At 45.2% G+C, this 20,531-nt stretch overlaps 1 protein-coding gene across 7 annotated transcripts in view; it reads left to right on the plus strand.

Annotated features, from left to right (window-relative positions):
• The window catches only part of PDE1C (phosphodiesterase 1C), a 1,852,914-nt gene that overhangs the window by 1,223,878 nt on the left and 608,505 nt on the right, over positions 1-20,531 (plus strand). For all 7 annotated transcript variants that reach the window (XM_078688253.1, XM_078688254.1, XM_078688255.1 and 4 more), the window contains one exon: positions 4,180-4,246. In XM_078688253.1, the coding sequence (XP_078544379.1) occupies positions 4,180-4,246 (67 nt within the window). The remainder of the gene's footprint in view (positions 1-4,179; positions 4,247-20,531) is intronic.

Here is a 20,531-nt window from a genome sequence, read left to right on the forward strand (position 1 = left end):
CTAGCTAACGTCACACCAACCGCTCAATCACAGCGCGGCTCTAGCCGACGTCACCCGTCCCCCTTCGCAGCAGTTCCCCACCTTTCTCAGCTCGTCTCCTCGGTCATGCACGCATCCCATTCATACTCTGAAAAATGATTACTTCCGTCCAAGCGATCACCTTTCTTTGACTGTACGCCCACAGTCTTTCTGTAGTTGTCACCCTAACTTGGCGAAATGTCTTTCCGTTTACTTCCAGACAATCGCCTTCTCCGATAGGTTACTCACACGCAGTAACTTTCGACCAGCGTCCGTTACTCATACACTCACTCTTACACTCCCCCTATCTTGGATCCACGGCGGTCAATGGTACCTCGTGACCTCCGTACTATGGTCGACAACTACCCTGGATGTTCGATACACCCAAAACCACTTAAGCTCTGGCCTGAACTTAAGATTTCACCAGTTCACCCGTTTACCAGGTTACCAGTTTACCAGGTTGCGCGCGCTCACAACCTTCTCTCTTTCACACTACAGGCATTCAACTCCGCAAGACATTACAATACAAATACAACACAAAACACCGCAATCTGTTCACGCATGACCCTTTTTATACTCACTCTCCGATACTGCTGCTTTTCTCGCACCGTCTGCACCTTTCGGCACACGATTCTTCCGCTGCTCGTCTCTCGACGTCTCGGGCCTTGGGGTAAACTAACCTCTCTAGATTACCTTCCTCAAGAAGATAACCATCCTCACTCTGCTACCAACTGCTAACGCGGGATTACTGGTTACTAATTATCTTACCAAATCCCATTTCCTGTCGACTGAATCGTTGGTACCTGTCTTGAGTAAAAGGTAATCTCGCAATAAACAATCAATTTAAGAACTTACACCACTCTAAATGACCACTGACCAAAATAAAGTTTTAAAGATTTAATATAAAGTCAAAGATAACTGAAGATACAAACTTCTCAAAATGAGATTCAAGAGGTAGATCGGAATCACTATGAACATGAACTTTTTGAATAGTCTGAGTCTGAAGAACAAGATAATAAGTACAACTTCTAATAACATGAGCGTTGCCAAAATGAATACAAGTTGCAACCTCAAAGTCATTACAGAAAGAAAAATTAAGGTTAGTCTGTCCCTACACTACACTAAATGACATCCCTACTTAACAAGATCTTTACCCTCTAGGTGTCAGCCGTGGTGATTTCCTAAGAAGATCACGCACTTCTCTTTGTCTCTTCTCTGATAATGGGTCTCTCCTGATCGGTCTATCTGCCTACCCATCCGCTTCCTTAGGCTCCCAAAATCATCTGCTCTGCTCTCCTCCCGGGTCACTTTCCCTAATACCAAATCGCATTTCCAATAGAAACGCCCCTTGGGACGCCCCTCACGTGGTACATCTTTCCGCGGCAAACTCCATGATGGTACTCTTGAAGACCCTCGTTATAGTTGACCTTGGTTCCCAGGCGGCTTCTTCAGTGCGCTGATACCCCCTGAAATTCCTGGAAACTCCTACAGGCCTGCGCAAGGCGCCACTGAACAAAGTCCCTTTCATTCGAGCTGATTAGGACCCTCGCACCTGCATACAGCTCGTCCTGCAGTGGGCCTCAAATTCCAGACTCCACCATATCTTAGGCCATAAAACACTCTCAGAGCTCCATACTGGACACCTCACGACCTCTCCTCTAACGAGCACATGACGATTTAAACTACATGACATTATCTGTTCTGGCCTACTTGATTTACATGCAGCAGGTTCCTGCACTCTTAAAACGTTAACTTGATTTAAACAGCAAACATTCTTAACTAGCATACGTTTCTAAAATAACACATCTATAAAGCATATACTTTTAACCCTAAGTTCAATAGTACATTTTGAAAGAACCATGTCAACTTTATCTCACATTATTTTAGCAGCACGTTCAGGTTTGCTGTGAATTGCCCTAAGGCCTACACAAAATACTGGAATCCAAGTTACATTTAATTCGGACATGACTCTTTTAACATGAGAGAACCATGAGGTTTTCACATATACTCCAACATTTCTACATTTAATCTCACACCGTTATAATTATGGTTACTCTACTTAACATTCTATACATTTCGCTATTGAATATAAAACACTCGTGTGCAAAACATGTTTAAACTAACTACGTGCTTGTAAATATGGCGTACTTATACATTTTTTTCAAACTTGTGCTCTCTCAATACTTCAACTGTTTCTTGAAGTTCAAGAGGTGGTTCAGGGCCTGATCTCTAAGGTGTATCGCTCTCAAAGGATAGCACGTTCCATAAGAAGAGTCGATGTTCAGAAAGTGACCGGCCTTCAAGTCTGAACATGTTATATTTCGGAGTTTAGTAGCCTCTTTGATCTTTGCTCCCCAACTCTCGCTTTCTGGACTTGCAGGTGATTGCAAGTGACAGCTAACTGTGGTCCTGGTGATGCAAGTGCTTAAACACCAAACCTAAGATATTAAAGGTAATACAAGCTTTTATTGGGAACCAAATAACAGGAACTGTAAAATGGCAACCTGTGAGGTAAGAATAAAGCCAATAATCAATTTGTTCAAATGTTGTTTTTGTGTGGAATCCCACCTCAAAATACCCCCAACAGGGTTCTCCTAGATTTATTTGCGCAATACGGAGTTGGCATCACACATTTTCCCAGGGCTGCTTTTTGTTTCAGTTTGGGCCTGAAGAATAATGAAGCCAATAAACTAAAGGCTGCCTCTCCGACCTAACGCTTCTCTCCTCCAGCACCTGACATTTACTCTTTCGAGCGATACACATTTCCCGGGTGGTAGATGTCTTACAGAAGAACACGCAGTTCTGTGATGGGAAGCTACAAATGTTAAGTTTTGGGGTCCGCACGCTTTCTTTTTTCACTAAACCCCAGAGACAAACACCAATTAGCAGAATGTTCCAAAGCGCGGTAACGTAGGGAATCTAATACCTTGGGGTATTGGCATGTTCCACCAGTTTTATTTAAATTGTTTTGGGATATTTAGACGGTGTGGCTCGAATTGCCTTGAGACTTTGTGGTCTCTCCTTTAACGCCCTCTGTGGTATTCATCAGGACAGGTTTATTGCTCTGCTGGGCAGCAGGGGGTTCTGTAAATATTACTTTCATGGAAGCATTACCCAGTCTGTTTCGAGCTCCGTGCATTTAATAAATAATTTGACTTGCTAGAGAGAAGCACACAGTCTTAAAGCTTTTTTTTCGTGCACATTATCATTGACATGCTGCAAATGTGCTCAAGATACTCTCTTATATAATCGATGTGAAGCGTCATCGAATGTCTTCATGGCATGGCTTGGGAATTGTGCAGAATATGGAAATATGTATGCGAATAATGAGGGGTTGTCAGAATTCTTTCAAAATGGGAACTCGTGTCACATTTTACATGGGGTATTTTGCTGTTTGAGAGGAATACTCGTTTTCTGTACACTGATGCTAAAGTTTATTGATCGAATTTAAGACAGAAATATCTGAAAGGGAAAAGATTGAATATAAAAATCACGAATAAACTGGAAATGACAGCGAGGTCTGTGGTCTCATAGTAAATGGAGTGCCCATGTTATACTGCTTTATTTAGACATTGGGTGCCAATATACCTGAGACATCAACAATGTTCAAGCAATGCCTAACAGTCCAATAGCAAGACCATTCCCGCTCTGAAAGTGTGGCGAACATGAACATCCGATTTATGACATAACTGGGGCATTTCATTAAATGGGGCCATTGCATCTTACATCCCATCCAAACCTCAGAATTTCCCCCAGTATCTGAATCCTCACTATGGGATCATCCTGGAATGATAAGGATGGTTGGGTGCGCGTGTGCACGCGCACACACACGCACCCGCATACACACACACACACACACACACACACGCACACACACATACACTCTCTCTCTCTCTCTCTCTTTCTCTATCTCTCTCTCTTCCTCTTTTTCCTTCTCCATAACTGGCAAAAATTGAAAAAAGAAAAAAGGACAACAACTTTGAGCAACGTTGCACAGCTTTGCAGGCTCCTTTAGATCACTTTCCTGTTTCACAAAACAGAAACTGTCAACAAGTTGCTGTCCTACACCACCGTTCCTTGCCTATTTATTGTTCATGCATTGATTACATTAATTGTCTTTCAAATTCCCAACATTTCCTCTCTCCTTGTTTACTTTATTAGAATGTACAGAAGGACGTCAAACATGGTCGGACTGAGCTACCCACCAGCTGTAATTGCAGTGCTAAAGGTAAAAACATTTATCACCATTAGAAATGTTAATCAATTCCATTTATTATTTTGCTGAAGTGGTATAAGTCATAAAGAACAAATAAAGAGATGAATGGCACATGTTAGGGATAAAGTTCTGGAGCTATGCAATAACTACACATCACCCGTCTCCTGCTGATCGTACCTCCACGATCTGAGGACTCTGAACTGTATTTTGGAGTCAAGCACTACTTTTGCCTTGAATTAAGGAAGGTGGATAATTATTTGTTAATCTATGTATTCATTTGACCATATCACACTAAAAACCAAAAATTGCAACTTAATTTGACTGAAACTATGGGCTCATTTTAATGATTTTCAATATTTGTTGGGTTCACTGTTTTTTCAGGTAGCCTTCTGTCTTTTGGAAAAGTTGCATTCAAAAATTACAAATAGAAATAAAATTTCATTTATGTTTTTTTTTAAAACTCTTTGATTACCTTAGAAGAATATTTATCATATTAAAAACATTTCTCCTTGGTACGCCCCCCCCGGTGAGGTGCAGCATTTTGACTCATTCCAGGTCCACCTCTAATGGTAATTCTGGGGATGTGGTAAAATCCATGGGGGTGCATGGAACCTCCCTGCTGCAGAGTAACGCAAGGCAGCGTTTTGCACTGCTTTGAATTACTCTAGATTTATCAAGCCATGCAGGGCCAGTCAAGGTTAATAAATAGACAATAGAGGGTCACTGAATTCTCAATAGGGAGGGAGAGAGCAGGGAAGAGGCAAAAACTAAGTAACAACATCTTCCTCCTATGGCAATGACAATATGGGTGATTCATCCACACTTTGTAAATGGTTGTCCCGCAGATATAGAACCTCAAAACATTTTATTTATTCATATTTTATTGATATTAAAAAAGTAAAATAATCACATATATACGCATTTAAAAATAATCTTCTTATCTCAAACAAATTGGGCGTATTTAATGTCCTGCATTATTATTAATGCTATCCTCCACGCTAAATGTTTTTGTTGGTCTGAATTGGATTTTCTGCCCAGTATAAGAAGGAGGAAGAAGTACTGTAGCTCCATGGATGTACAGAATTGGGTTAATAGTTTAGAAGGCAGGAAGCCCCACTCAAATAATAGACACAGTCCTTGTCAGGGTGAACCACAAAAATCTCTAAATTAACTTGTACTTAATCCTCTGTTAGCTTGGCACAAAACAGTCAGGCTTTACCTAAAGGCAAAGTGTAAGGCATTTATGCAGCACTCAAACAGTAATAGAATGAAACCACAAGACAAGAAAAATACCAAACTCTTAGAAAGTGGACTTTTGGTTGACTAGGGTAGTCAGGTAAGCCAGGCAGAACCCACCACTCTAGTCAGGGCAAGTAAGTTACACACCAAAGATAACCTGTGCTCACCCTCTGGTAGCTTGGCGCAGAGCAGGTAGGCTTTTTATCAGAGGCAATGTGTAAAGCATTTGCACAACACACTCACACAGCAACACTATGAATAAACCACAGGATTGTATGAAAAAATATATTGTGTGCATACTATGCCAATACTGAGATAGTTCTTGTTATCCTGGTAATGCAAGAATCAAAACAACATGCAAGATAACATCAGAGCATGGCATGAAGCAGTTAGGCTAGAGGCACAATACATAAATCAGCAAATATCACCATCAAATCCTAAATACTTTGCAAGTTAGGGCCCTCAAATGCAGGCAACACAAAAGTATTTCCCAAAGTAGGCAGTTTTAAGGTATCACTTTAAATGTAGGGTAAAACCTTACATAGATTTTATTTGAAAGGCATCTGTTATCCTGGGCAATTGTAGGGATAAGAGCTAAGGTAATCACACAAATCAAAATGGACACAGAAGGCACAGAGCATCTGTGCTCCTATACCACTTTATGTTGAACTTGTGATAAACGATGAGCTCCTTTGAGAAACAATTCAAGTATGCCACGTAGGCCACTGGAACCCCTGCACATCTACAACATATAATTTTACCCAAAGATCCCTGACCGGGTTTGAAAACCAGAATACTCCAGTATTGGAACTTTCATAGATTCTCATGCTTGTATCATTCCCCTTCGAAGAGATGGGAGTCCCCGGTATATCAAAAAGGCAATGCTTAAACCAATATAAAGCAGAAACAAGCATTTGCAATGCAATAGGTCTTACAGTTGTGAGAGTTTGAGCTATTGACATTGTAAATTGCAATGCCTTTTATTTACATGTTGGTTTTTAAAACATAAGTAAAAGGCATTGTCATTTACAATGCCAATAGCTTAATCTCTCGCAAATGCGAGACCTATTGCATTGCAAATGCTTGTTTAATGAGGGAAAGAAAAACGCCTGAGGGGGTTGGGTGGTGGTCTGAATTCTGTTTTCATTTGAGAAACTCAGCTGCTGCATGTTGTTTGAGTATTGTGACCTGGATAAGAAGTGGGGGGACCTCCTGAGCGAGGAGTGTTACATAAAAATGCTGCGGGTCTTTTATAAAGCACACATCACAAACTGGATTGCCTATTAGTACTTGAGCAATGCCTGGCGTCATTTCTCCACACTACGTCACTCTTTATTTTATCCTCAGAGTTAAAAGTAAGAGTCCACACTTCAGGAAACAGGATTTGCTGCTTGTAGGTTATATATTTTGCTGAAGAAGGCGCTCAACACCATCGACGTATACATACTGATTGCGCCTCCACTCTTCAGACGCCTGCCACGCGCGGGCGCGCGCACACACACACACACACTCGTGCACTTTATAAACACAGGTACGGTTGGTGAGTCCCCGCCAGAATCTGGTAAGACAGCTGGTATTGAGGCACTGGCGACTGACCCTACCACTCCCATCCCGTACAGGCCCCCCAAGCATGTCCTGAGGTGTGAAGATGGACTTTGAAGGCCGTTTACAGCCTTCCACATGGTTTTCTGATGTGAGAGCTGGGGATAAATGTTTTGGGGAGCCATAAACTCACCAGCGAGGTTTGGTCCCTCCGTGGCTTTCTTTCATGGAAAGCTGACTCGTAGAATCCCTCAACCCCGTTAAAAAATAGCAGACCCCCGTGCGGACACACCCCCCACATAAAAGACGCATTCAATACCAGAGCCGACACCTGCCCTACGTCTGAAGGAGAGCCCGCGCGTGTTGACAAACTGTCAGTGCAAAGATTAAGGCCGTGTAGGGCCTGGGGACTAGGGGTTGGAAGGTGAAATGCTTAACTAGATAGAGGGAATGGTTATCATGGTCCCCCCATATTCAGAATTAATTTGCCTGTGTAGTCCTGGGTGCGTCTTAGGTAACTGTGGTATTCTTTACTTCCAGGTTTGGCTGGGGAACAGTCAGTCGCGAGTCAGGTCTGCATGCCGTAATAACAAGCATTGGCCGTGTGGCCGTGAAAGTAATGCGGCCGCGCGATTGTGAAAGCGATCACTCTGTGGTGGAGGAGGGGCGGAGCGAGGCGCTTGGGAGAACAAGCAGCGAGGAAAGCCAGATGGTGGCTGTGTGCATGCCCAAGCGCGTAACCGCAATCTTTAGGCCACAAGCTAAAGCTTGTGATTAAATTTCTAAAGCCCACTCATTAAATGTCTCGCCAGGTCAGTGCATGCCCTGGCTCAGGCGAGACCTAAAAAGGCCTAGGCCCATTTCAGTTTTGTAACCCATAACTCTCATTTTGTAAAAGAGACTAAAAATAATCCTTGAACCAATCAGGACTCTTCACCCTCTAGAACACTCCTGTTAAATAGTGATTTTGGACAGTATTCTTAGCTTTCATCTCAGATTTAATCTACAGGATTCTTCTTTAGTACTGGTTGGTGATCATTCTGACTTTATTATTTCAGGAAAGGAGAAAAAGGGTCTGTTTAAAGCCTGTGCTACCTGCTTCAAGAAGAGGCTTTATACAGATGACCCTCATGAGGACTGTACTTATTGCCTCTATCCAGACCATCAAGCAAAGGACTGCAAGGTATGTCGTACCTTTTCCAGTAAGACCTTAAAGGACCGTGAGGGGCGCCTTTTGATATGACTTCAAAAGCTAAAAGCCATAAAGGGGGGTGATTTCTAATAACAGTGATGAGACATCCTCTTCCTCATCCAGAAGATCCCATAAAAGAAGATCACCACATACTCATCCTTCTGAGGAGCGTCCAGGAGAAGCCCTTAAAAACACCACTCAGGGGTCTCATGGGCGCAGTCCCTCAAAATCTCCTCAGAGACATGAAAAGGAGAGGAAGGGACATACTTCGGGGGATAAAACTGCTAAAAAGGCGAGTTCTGAGCTGCCTAAGACACCCCCTCAGGTCAGACTCGCCTTCAAAAAGCCTTCTCCAGTGCCTCCTGAAGTAAAAATGTAGACGATGTGGATTTCGATGAAGAAACCATCCATGTCGTCGTTGACGAAGGTTGAGATTCGCCTGTTACCAAAGAAGGTCTCAGCGTCCACGGCGGAGTTGGGAGCTACATCAATGAAGTCACCATCGACGACGATTACGACACCGGTATTCACAACAGTAACCACATCATCGACGGCAGCTAGGCCATCGCTGATGGTTTCCAGGTTACTGCCGACGTCTGCAACTTCGACGACGGTGTTGTCGGCAATTTTGTCGCCGATGTCGCTGACGGGCTTGTTGATGAGGGAAAAACACCTGACAGGCAGAAATGGCTAGGAAAATGAGAATTACGCCTGAAATCACATCTCCTAGCAAAGTTACGCCTCTTTAGCCATCTCACCTGCTAGAAGAACAGGATTCTGCGAAGAAGAAGAAGGACCTTATGGCTATGCAAGTAGCTCATCCCAGCTGCACGTAAAGTGTCAGGAGGACGACTTTGATGAGGTAGAGTTATCAGAAGGAAGTTGGTTGCATGCCGTCCTTTTTGTTGACAGACCTACATTTCATGTTGGCTGACTACAGGAAAAGATTTCCTCCAGCTTCTGTATCTCAAGAAACTGCCATCTGCCGTTCCCCCCCACAACCTATACCATGTACCCCGATGAGGAGCCAAGCTGTGCTGGCGGAACCCTTACAGAGATCGCCTCCCCCAATCCCTCAACTCCGGTTACTACAGACGACGACCAAGAGGAGTGAGAAATTACTGATCCTAATAGTGAATAGGATGAGTACCTCATTCCCACGCCCTCTTCTCCCTCTCCGTTACCGGTTGACCCACCACCAGAGGATATTGGTGGATTTCATAATTTGTTGGAAAGAGCTGCAAAAAGATTTGACCTACCTATGTCAGCAACACAGACAGAGTGTTTTTATATGATTTTAAGGAGCCATATAGGAAGTCGGTGAGGGCCATAATAAGTCACTTTTGGGAAGTAGGCCTTAAGGCTATGAAAACACCAGCAACAGTAACACCAGTACTCTCCAGATTGAAAAAGAAGTAGAAGGCCCCAGAGGACGCTCCAGCCTGTTTGGTGGGCTATCCCAAACCGGATTCCGTTATTTCCCAAGCATCTCAACAGAAATCTCAAAATCCATTGGCACCCATTACAACACTGCCGGATAGAGAAGGCAGAAACCTAGATAACGCCGGTAAGCTTTTCTCCTCAATGTCAGCTCTGTTAGTCAGAGCGGCTAATGCCCTTGCCATACTGGACAGATGTTATAGACAGATGTGGTGTGACCTGACTCCGTGTATGGATCAGATTCCAGAGGAAAGTAGACCAGAGGTGAGAAATTCTCCAGGAGGGTGAGAGCTTCTGCAGAAGTAATAAATTGTGCGATGGATCTTGCAACTACAGCTTTCAGATCGCTGGAGGGTGCAGCAGTTTTGCACCATCAAGGATGGATACGAGCAACATCATTTAGACCGGAGGTCCAAAATAAGGTCCTGGACCTTCCTTTCGTTGAAGAGGCTTTGTTTGGATAGCATATAGACGATGCGCTGCAGGATATCAAGAAAGACACGATACAGCGAAGGCTCTAGGGACAGGGACACTACAATATCCGAAAGTGCCCTTTAGAGGAGCCAGAAGAAGAGGCCTTCCATGCTACAGAGGAGGATACCCACAATACAGATACCCCTCTTATGCTACAACTTTCCAACCATACCGTCAGCAGTCTGTTTAATGACAGCAACAGTCAGGGGCATACTCTAGATCTGCCCCAGAGGAAAGACAGGTTGTTATAGAAAAGACACCTCAAGATGTCAATAACAAGCTTCAGGCTCTGGCTATATTTATTCCCTCCTCTCCAGAAGTTCCCCTGGGAGTAGTGGCAGAAAATAACCACGGACCAATTGGTCCTCAATCTAATACAATTTGGCCGTACATTGGAGTTCCTCCAGATCGTTCCTTGTACTCCTCCGGGACACCAGGAAGTCAAACATCTACATCTCATGCGCTTGGATATTCTTACAATGCTTCGAAAAGGAGCAATGGAACCGGTGCCAATCTCCCAGATGAGGAAGGGATTTTATTCCCGTTTCTTTCTGGTATGCAAGAACTTTCGTCAATGGCGTCCTATCCTGGATTTGAGAGTTCTAAATACTTATCTAACAAAATAGTCCTTCCGGATGGTTTCCCTTCAGGACATTCTGCTACTCCTAAACCCAGGAGATCATATGACCACCTTATACTTAGAAGATGCATATTTTCACATCCCCAGTCATCCCTCCCACAGGAGGAATTTTCAATTTGTTGTAGTCAGAAGCCATTACCAGTTCAGGGTGCTGCCGTTTGGCCTCAAATCCGCCCCAAGAATTTTCAAAAAATGTCTGGCTCCAGTGGCAGCTGTTCTGAGGAAACAAAGGCATCAGCTATCTCTGTACCTGGATGACTGGTTGATCAAAGCACCTTCACACGCATCTCCTCAATCGTCCACGGTGGCATGCACAAGACTGTTTGCTGACTTAGGCCTGATTTTGAACAAAGGGATATCTTCTCTCCATCCTTCCAAGAGCATTACCTTCTTAGGGGCAATTCTGAAGTAAACAGGGCGTTTCCTTCTCTCACAAGACAACAGAAACTAATCACTCTGTCCCAAGAATTCGCAAAAGGAAAGTCACTTTCAGTATGCCACTATAAATCACTCCTGGGGACAATGTCTTCATGCATCCCTCTTGTCCCTTTCTGCAGGTTAAGAATGAGTTCATTGCAGGAGGAACTAGATCCGCAGTGGCGTCAAGCTGTGGGGTCCTTCGAGGATATCATCACAATCACACCAGATATGTTACAGGTCATGTCTTGGTGGACCCAACATCATAATATCTCAGTCGGCCTTTCCTTTCTTACCATGACAGCTCCACAGGTCATCACCACCATTGCTTCCCTCGAAGGTTGGGGGGCCTTCCTTCAAGACCTCTAGGTCAGTGGTCATTGGCAAAGTCAAGACCAACAACTTTACATCAATCTGTTGGTACTCAGGGCAGTGAGATTATCATTGCTGGCTTTTCTCCCAAGAATAAAGAACTCAGCTGTGCTGATCAGGACAGACAACACAACAGCAATGCATTATCTCAACAAACAAGGTGCCACAAGATCTCCCCCCATCTCAGGAAGCACAGAGAATCTGGAAATGGGCAGTTCAGAATGGAATCTCGCTGAAAGCAGAACACCTTCCGGGGGATCAAAATGTCAAGGCAGACACATTAAGCAGACTCAAGTCAACCTGCCACGAGTGGGAGATCAATCAGGAAACCCTAGACAGTATCTTTCTAAAGTGGGGCAAGCCAACAGTGGACCTCTTTGCGACAGCTCAGAACAAGAAATGCTGCTTTTTTGCAAGTTAGCACAAAAGGGGGTGGTGATGGACGGAGCATCCGAACCAATCAAACACTCACACCCAGTCAACAGATCTGGGTTTAATCCATCACCGTTCTTTAGCCCACTCTGCCACCTCAGTTCAGACATGGCCATATGCAAACCAGTCTGACCCTGTGCCTCATGGGAACAGTCCAGCCCGAATAGCCAAGCCATGCCTTCCCTGGACCGGAAACATTGCTTCCGAGGACCGGTTTCTGGCATTTCAGCCGTCTTCAGCCCGGCTTGCTTGAATCCAGTGACAAAGTGAGCAAGGGACTCACGTCTGAGCATACCCTGACAACTTATGGCGAACAAAGTGGCACAAAAGGGGGTGGTGATGGACGGAGCATCCGAACCAATCAAACACTCACACCCAGACAACAGATCTGGGTTTAATCTATCACTGTTCTTTAGCCCACTCTGCCACCCCAGTTCAGACATGGCCATATGCAAATCAGTCTTACCCTGTGCCTCATGGGAACAGTCCAGCCCGAACTGCCAAGCCATGCCTTTCCTGGACCGGAAACAAGCTTCCGAGGACCGGTTTCTGGCATTTCAGCCATCTTCAGCCCAGCTTGCTTGAATCCAGTGGCAAAATGAGCAAGGGGCTCACGTCTGAGCATACCCTGCCAACTTATGGCGAACACAGTGGTACCAAAGGGGGTGATGATGGACGGAGCATCCGAACCAATCAAACACTCACACCCAGTCAACAGATCTGGGTTTAATCCATCACCGTTCTTTAGCCCACTCTGCCACCCCAGTTCAGACATTGCCATATGCAAATCAGTCTCACCCTGTGCCTCATGGGAACAGTCCAGCCCGAACTGCCAAGCCATGCCTTCCCTAGACCGTAAACAAGCTTCCGAGGACCGGTTTCTGGCATTTCAGCCGTCTTCAGCCCGGCTTGCTTGAATCCAGTGGCAAAGTGAGCAAGGGACTCACGTCTGAGCATACCCTGCCAATTTATGGCAAACAAAGTAGTACAAAAGGGGGTGATGATGGACGGAGCATCAGAACCAATCAAACACTTACACCCAGTCAACAGATCTGGGTTTAATCCATCACCGTTCTTTAGCCCACTCTGCCACCTCAGTTCAGACATGGCCATATGCAAACCAGTCTGACCCTGTGCCTCATGGGAACAGTCCAGCCCGAACAGCCAAGCCATGCCTTCCCTGGACCGGAAACATTGCTTCCGAGGACCGGTTTCTGGCATTTCAGCCGTCTTCAGCCCGGCTTGCTGGAATCCAGTGGCAAAGTGAGCAAGGGACTCACGTCTGAGCATACCCTGCCAACTTATGGCAAACAAAGTAGTACAAAAGGGGGTGATGATGGACGGAGCATCAGAACCAATCAAACACTTACACCCAGTCAACAGATCTGGGTTTAATCCATCACCGTTCTTTAGCCCACTCTGCCACCTCAGTTCAGACATGGCCATATGCAAACCAGTCTGACCCTGTGCCTCATGGGAACAGTCCAGCCCGAACAGCCAAGCCATGCCTTCCCTGGACCGGAAACATTGCTTCCGAGGACCGGTTTCTGGCATTTCAGCCGTCTTCAGCCCGGCTTGCTGGAATCCAGTGGCAAAGTGAGCAAGGGACTCACGTCTGAGCATACCCTGACAACTTATGGCGAACAAAGTGGCACAAAAGGGGGTGGTGATGGACGGAGCATCCGAACCAATCAAACACTCACACCCAGACATCAGATCTGGGTTTAATCTATCACCGTTCTTTAGCCCACTCTGCCACCCCAGTTCAGACATGGCCATATGCAAATCAGTCTTACCTTGTGCCTCATGGGAACAGTCCAGCCCGAACTGCCAAGCCATGCCTTTCCTGGACCGGAAACAAGCTTCCGAGGACCGGTTTCTGGCATTTCAGCCGTCTTCAGCCCAGCTTGCTTGAATCCAGTGGCAAAGTGAGCAAGGGACTCACGTCTGAGCATACCCTGCCAACTTATGGCGAACAAAGTGGTACAAAAGGGGGCGGTGATGGACGGAGCATCCGAACCAATCAAACACTCACACCCAGTCAACAGATCTGGGTTAAATCCATCACCGTTCTTTAGCCCACTCTGCCACCCCAGTTCAGACATGGCCATATGCAAACCAGTCTGACCCTGTGCCTCATAGGAACAGTCCAGCCCGAACTGCCAAGCCATGCCTTCCCTGGACCGGAAACAAGCTTCCGAGGACCGGTTTCTGGCATTTCAGCCGTCTTCAGCCCGGCTTGCTTGAATCCAGTGGCAAAGTGAGCAAGGGACTCACGTCTTAGCATACCCTGCCAACTTATGGCGAACAAAGTGGTACAAAAGGGGGTGATGATGGACGGAGCATCCGAACAAATCAAACACTCACACCCAGTCAACAGATCTGGGTTTAATCCATCACCGTTCTTTAGCCCACTCTGCCACGTCAGTTCAGACATGGCCATATGCAAATCAGTCTGTCGCTGTGCCTCATGGGAACAGTCCAGCCCGAACTGCCAAGCCATGCCTTGGCAGTTCACCAATAGGGATCCTGGGGGAATGCATTTTTGATGGCAGGGTCAGGCCTCTTTCCCTACTCCTTTGCGCCGATTCCCCTACTACCACGCCTTCTCACGAAGATCAAGAAAGAGCTGTGCAGAATGATCCTAGTAGCCCCTTGGTGGCCTAGAAAACACTGGTTCACGGAGCTTCTCCTAACGGAAACTCAACCGACTCTCCTTCAGCCCATTCATCTCTCTTGACGATGTTGTGGGCACAAGTGCTTCATCCAGACCCCAGGTCACTACGTTTAGCAGCATGGCTACTGAACACTGTGAATTTCAACATCTAAAACTACCATCTGAATGCAGGAATATTCTCTCAAGTGCCAGAGCACAGAGTACTATTAAGATATACAGGATGAAATGGAGAAAATTCAGTTTATGGAGCCAGGAGTCTAATATTCATCCTCTAAGATCTGCTTCTCATGAAATTCTTTCTTACATTCTGCTTCTGGTGAAGTCGGGCTTAGCACATGCGTCAATAAAGGTTCATCTAGCCGCTATATCATATTATATAAGGACCTCATCAGAACCATCTTTATGGTCTGAAAGAATCATCAACCAGTTCATGAAAGGATTATTTCATACCTTTTCCCCAGTCAAACCTCCGCCACCTCTGTGGCAGCTGAATATAGTGCTATCGCACCTCATGAAGCATCCCTTTGAACCCATTCACAGGGAAGACCTTAAATTCTCGTCTTGGAAGGTGGCTCTTCTCCTAGCGCTCACATCTGCCAGGAGAGTTGGGGATATTCAAGCCCTGACCATACAGGAACCTTTTCTGCAGTTCAAAGAGGACCGTATAGTCCCTCAAACTAATCCAAAGTTTATACCCATCAGACTTTCACTTGAATGAGCCTCTTATCCTAAAAGAGGTCCTTTCCTCAACTGACTACTGCAGTGGAGAGGACTCTCCATTCGCTGGATATCCAGTGTTGTCTGAAATTCTATCTACAAACTACTAATGCTTTTCGCAAATCATCACAGATCTTTGTATTCTTCAGTGCACCCAGAAAGGCCTATCCTCTTTCCAAAAGAGGAATTGCTCCGTGGATCTCAAGTCCAATCCAATACTGCCATCAAGCAGCGGGGAAACCTTTGGGAGCACAGGTTTGTGCTCATTCGACGAGAGCAGAGCCTACATCCACTGTGTTGTTTGCTGGAGTACCTATCTAGTATATAGGCAGGGCTGCTACCTGGAAGAGTATACACACCTTCAACAGGCATTACTGTCTGGATGCAGCCGCTGACAATGATGTGGCAGTGAGACAGGCGGTGCTGAGAAACCTTTTACAGTGACGGTGAGCGCTCTTTTGCATCCCTCCTTTCTTTTTTACTGTTAAAATATGCACATTTTATAATAAATGCATTTCTTATTGTGTAGAGATTTATAATGTACTGGGTTCCAAAAGAATTGTTTATTCTCTGTGAGGTTTATAATTATAGAGGCTAAGCATGGAATATTTAACAATTGGAAGTTTGATGCTTTTTCTCAGGTAAAGCTGTTCCTCCCTACAAATGGGCAATTTAATATGTTCATGCAGAATAAAATGTTCCAATACTGGAGTAAGAAAACAAGTTACTTACCTGTAACTGTAGTTCTCCGGTATTGGAAACTTTCATAGATTCACTTGTGACCTGCCGTTCTCCCCTGAGAGGCTCACCTTAGGATTTTGGCACTGGGTTATCATGGGCACAAGTGCTCGGAAAATCTGAAGGAGTGTTCTAGAGGGTAAAGGGTCCTGATTAGTTCAAGGATTACTTTTGGTCTCTTTTACAAAATGAGAGTTACGGGTTGCAAAACTGAAATGGGCCTAAGCCTTTTTTCTGTTTTGTATTGGTTTAAGCATTGCTTTTTTGATATAATGGGGACTCCCAGCTCAACAACGGGGAATGATTCAAGTATGTGAATCTATGAAAGTTTCCAATACTGGAGAACTACAGTTACAGGTAAGTAACTTGTTTTCTTCTTCCATTGCGGGTTAGGATTGCAACTCTACCACAAGCCCTCGAGTTACGAAATGATCCTGGGGATGGGAGAGCAGAAATCCCATTACCACCCAGTTGCTGGTGCAGGCATCCTCTGGGCCACTGCGGCCCCACACTGACAAGAGCAGCTGCCTGCGAGAGTGCAGCACAGCTGCACTCAACACACGGGTTCTGGGGATATAGTACTCCTTGCCTGATGAATTTGTCGTCTCTCCGAAGGGGAAGCCTTACACCGTGGACAGAATCCTCACTGCCATTGTCTCCTTTCTGGGGCCATGGTGGACTTTTCTCTAATCTGCAATGGGTTAGCCCCAGTGGTGCTGCGGCCTCCTGCCGACAATGGGTGTGCCGGTCTTATAGCAGCTCGGACAGCACAGGGGGGGTTAGCGGGGGGGGGTACCTTGCAGCCTACCGTGTATCAGCCCCTGACTGCCAGTCCATTGCCTTGATAGGCAATATCCCAGTGAGCAATTGAGAAGCATTGGGGGATGAGCTGGAGACTTGTACTCACCAGGGAGATCCAAAGGGGTGGCTCACTTCCTGCAGCGCTGTGTAGAAATGGCACATAAACACAGCTTTCTGGCCACACAAGAAAGGAGCAGAGAACAGGGCACACCACATGCTGTTAGCTGCAGAACACTTGGGGCGCAAACTAATATAGCAGGACGCAGGCCAGCACATAGGGCAGATAGCATAATGGCGGTTTCTCCTGGCAGCACAGCAGTTCTTTGGTAATGTGCAATTTGTAGAGCCTGTGTCAGGGAGCAGCAGGCAGCAGGGCAACAAGCCAAAAGGCAGTAGAGTTCAGTCCTTTATGCAGCACAATAATTAACAGGCAGCAGAGCCACAAACAGGAAAGCAGTCCGGATGAGTCCTTTAAGCAGGACAGCAGTCCTTCTGACTGAGAGTCAGTTCCAGCTCCGAAAGTGATTCAAAAACCATGCCCCTGTACTTATACTCATAAATACTCATTATACCTATACTCATAAATATCTTTGATGTAGGGAGAGAGTTCACAATAGCCATTAGAAGTGCACAACAAGCCCTTTCAACTCGGCCCTGGCTCAGCAGGAGGCAAATCAGCTCTTTGTGTGAGGGCAGGACACAACATGTACACTTGTAAAGTGTCAATGCCCTCTCCCCTCCCCTCCCACCCCCCTCCCAGGAAGACCATCAGTATGCAGATCAATGCAGATGTAATCCCTATCACACACAACCCTTCCTGTGTGATGGATTCTTGGAACAAATTCACAAACTGTAGCTGGCACCCAGGACTAGAAATGGAATGAAGTCAGGCTGCAATGCACAAAGAGAAATATCTACTTTCAAAAAGTGACATTTCTAAAATAGTAATATTAAGGTCAACTACACAAGTAAGCAGGATTTCTTACTACCATTCTAAACATACCAAACATGGCAAAGCTACTACTTTCAGATCCGGATTTACCACTTAAAATTATATAAGGGAGTTTCCAAAGGTAGCCTTGAGGAGTCGACCTCTCAGCAGTGAGTAACAAAATAGGCTTTTAGTCACTAACAGGACATACCAATGCAATAAAGAAATATATTCTACCTTTTACTTAAGCAGCACCCTGCCGATAGAGCTACATAGGGCCTTCCTTAAGGGTGACCTATGTGTAATAAATGGGGAGTTTAAGGCTTGGCAAGTAGTTTTAAATGCCAAGCTAAAGTGGCAGTATACTCCACATGCAGCCTCTGTAATAGCTGGCTGAGATTACTATGAAAGGCTACTTCAGTGAGTGGCACAAACAGTGCTGCAGGCCCATTAGTAGAATTAAATTTACAGGCCCTGAGTATATGGTATACCACTTTATAAGGGACTTACAAGTAAATCAAATATGCCAAACTGGGGAAAACCAATCATACCATGTTTTAGAAGAGAGAGCACATGCACTTGAGCACTAAATAGCAGTGGTAAAGAGCCCAGAGTCCTAAAGCCAACAAAAAAAAGGGTCGGAAAAATAGGCGGAGGAAGGCAAAAGATTTGGGGATAACCCTGCAAAAAGGCTCAGGTCCAACACAAACCAATTTGGAAGAATAGAGTAAAGTTTAATAATCAAAATAACACCAAAATGAACAAACTTCAATTAGTAGAAACAGAGCTACAAATTTTAAATGTTTTTAGTCAAATCTATTGCCAAAAAGAGCAAAGTTCCAACCATGGGTATCTGGTCATGTGAAACCGTGTCAAAGTCAAAAGCTAAGGCCGGCTGTAAGGGTCGGATACAAGTGGGGGATTGGCCCAGTTTCGGCTTACTTACAGACTTAAAGACATTTCAGAAAAGGTCTTGAGAAGGAAGAGTCTCACTGGGGCCAGTCACCAGTCTGTAGCCAAGGATTAGTTGTCAACGACAGGGAGCTGCTGTGCAAAGTCTCTGAAACCGTTGATGATGGCAGGAAAAGGTCAGAGAGGGAAAAGTTGGATTTTCAGACCAACTAAGTCATCGTCATTGATGGGGTGCTGGTTGTAGCCAGGCCTAGTGAAGATTTTTACCTTCAGACTTAGTTTTTCTGGGGCTTGAAATACCCCAGCAGGACGAGGCTGTAGCCAAAGAGGGCTACACAAGGACTGTATAACACCACAAAAACGTTCTGCTGACAGGAATTTTTTGCTGCAGAATAGAATTGGGAGCTGTAGTATGTCAAACCCACCGGCTATGCACCTTCGTCTGATTAGCTTACAGGTAGGCCCCGGTCTTTTGTCAGTTCTAAGGGCAGTTTTTGATTAAAAATTCCCAGCTTATGGATTTAGGTAGGAGGAGGCCTCTTCAGCACCACACCCTGGTCTTTTGTCAGTTCTAAGGGCAGTTTTTGATTAAAAATTCCCAGCTTATGGATTTTGGTAGGAGGAGGCCTCTTCAGCACCACACCAAGGCCCCAGGGCTTGGGAGGGGTCACCACTAAGGAGCTAGGACTCTCTTCAGCATGGATCAGCAGCAGCAGGCAAGTATATTGAAGGTTGTCTGAAGGTTGATGTGTCCCTGTATCTCACCCAGGAGGCCAGCCAACTAGCCCTTGTAGTCACTCTATTGGTTCTAGGTTTAAGGAGGATGTTCACTCCTCCTTCCTCTGGCAGCAGGGCAGCACATCAGTCATTTCAGCAGCAGCAAAGCAGACCTTTCATCTCCAGTGCAAGCCTTTGCTTTGTGTGTGGGGCAACAAATGGCCACTCCCTTGCAAATTCCTGGATTAGGCTCCCAAATGTCTGGGGTGACAAAAGGCTAGTGTCAGGTCTCTTTGTGAATGTTGGAGGCAGGGTCTTCTGTAGTTAAGTGGGACTGGGTACAACGTTTCCCACAGACATCCTGGCAGCAACACACAACCCGCAGCAGCAGTCTTGTGCACCAGGCTACTGACAGAAAGGTACAAATGATTTGCGCACACGACTGCCAACTTTCTAAAAGTGATATTTGTACAATTGTAACTTAAAATCCACCTTAAACATGAAGGAGGATTTCAAATTGCAATTCAAAATACACCAAGAAATAGGGTTCTACCTGTTCTTTCTCAAATGTTAGAACTTATGAAATGTAATAATGTAACCCATTATAGGTCCATGGAAGAGCTAGGCCTGACAATAGTAAAAGAAACTATTTTACATGTTTTTCACAATAAGGACATGTAAATCTTAAATCCACATGTCCTGGTTGTTAAATACTGTGCACTCTGCCATAGGACCTGTTAGAGCCTACCTTAGGGTTGACTTATCAGTACACAAAAGGAAGGTTTAGGCCTGGCAAAAGGTTTATTTTGCTAGGTCGAAATGGCAGTTTACAATTGCACTGCAGGCTGCAGTGGCAGGACTGAGACACGTTTTAAAGGGCTACTTGAGTGGGTGGCACAAAGAGTGCTGCAGGACCACTAGTAGCATTTAATTTACTGGCACAGTACACACAAAGTACCATTTACCGGGGACATATAAGTAAATTAAATGTGCTGATTAGGTATAGGGCAAGCTGCCATGTTTCAAGGAGAGCACACATGCAGTTTAGTACCGCTT

This window comes from Lissotriton helveticus, chromosome 4_1, assembly GCF_964261635.1.
Source record: "Lissotriton helveticus chromosome 4_1, aLisHel1.1, whole genome shotgun sequence".
Classification (NCBI taxonomy): Eukaryota; Metazoa; Chordata; class Amphibia; order Caudata; family Salamandridae; genus Lissotriton; species Lissotriton helveticus.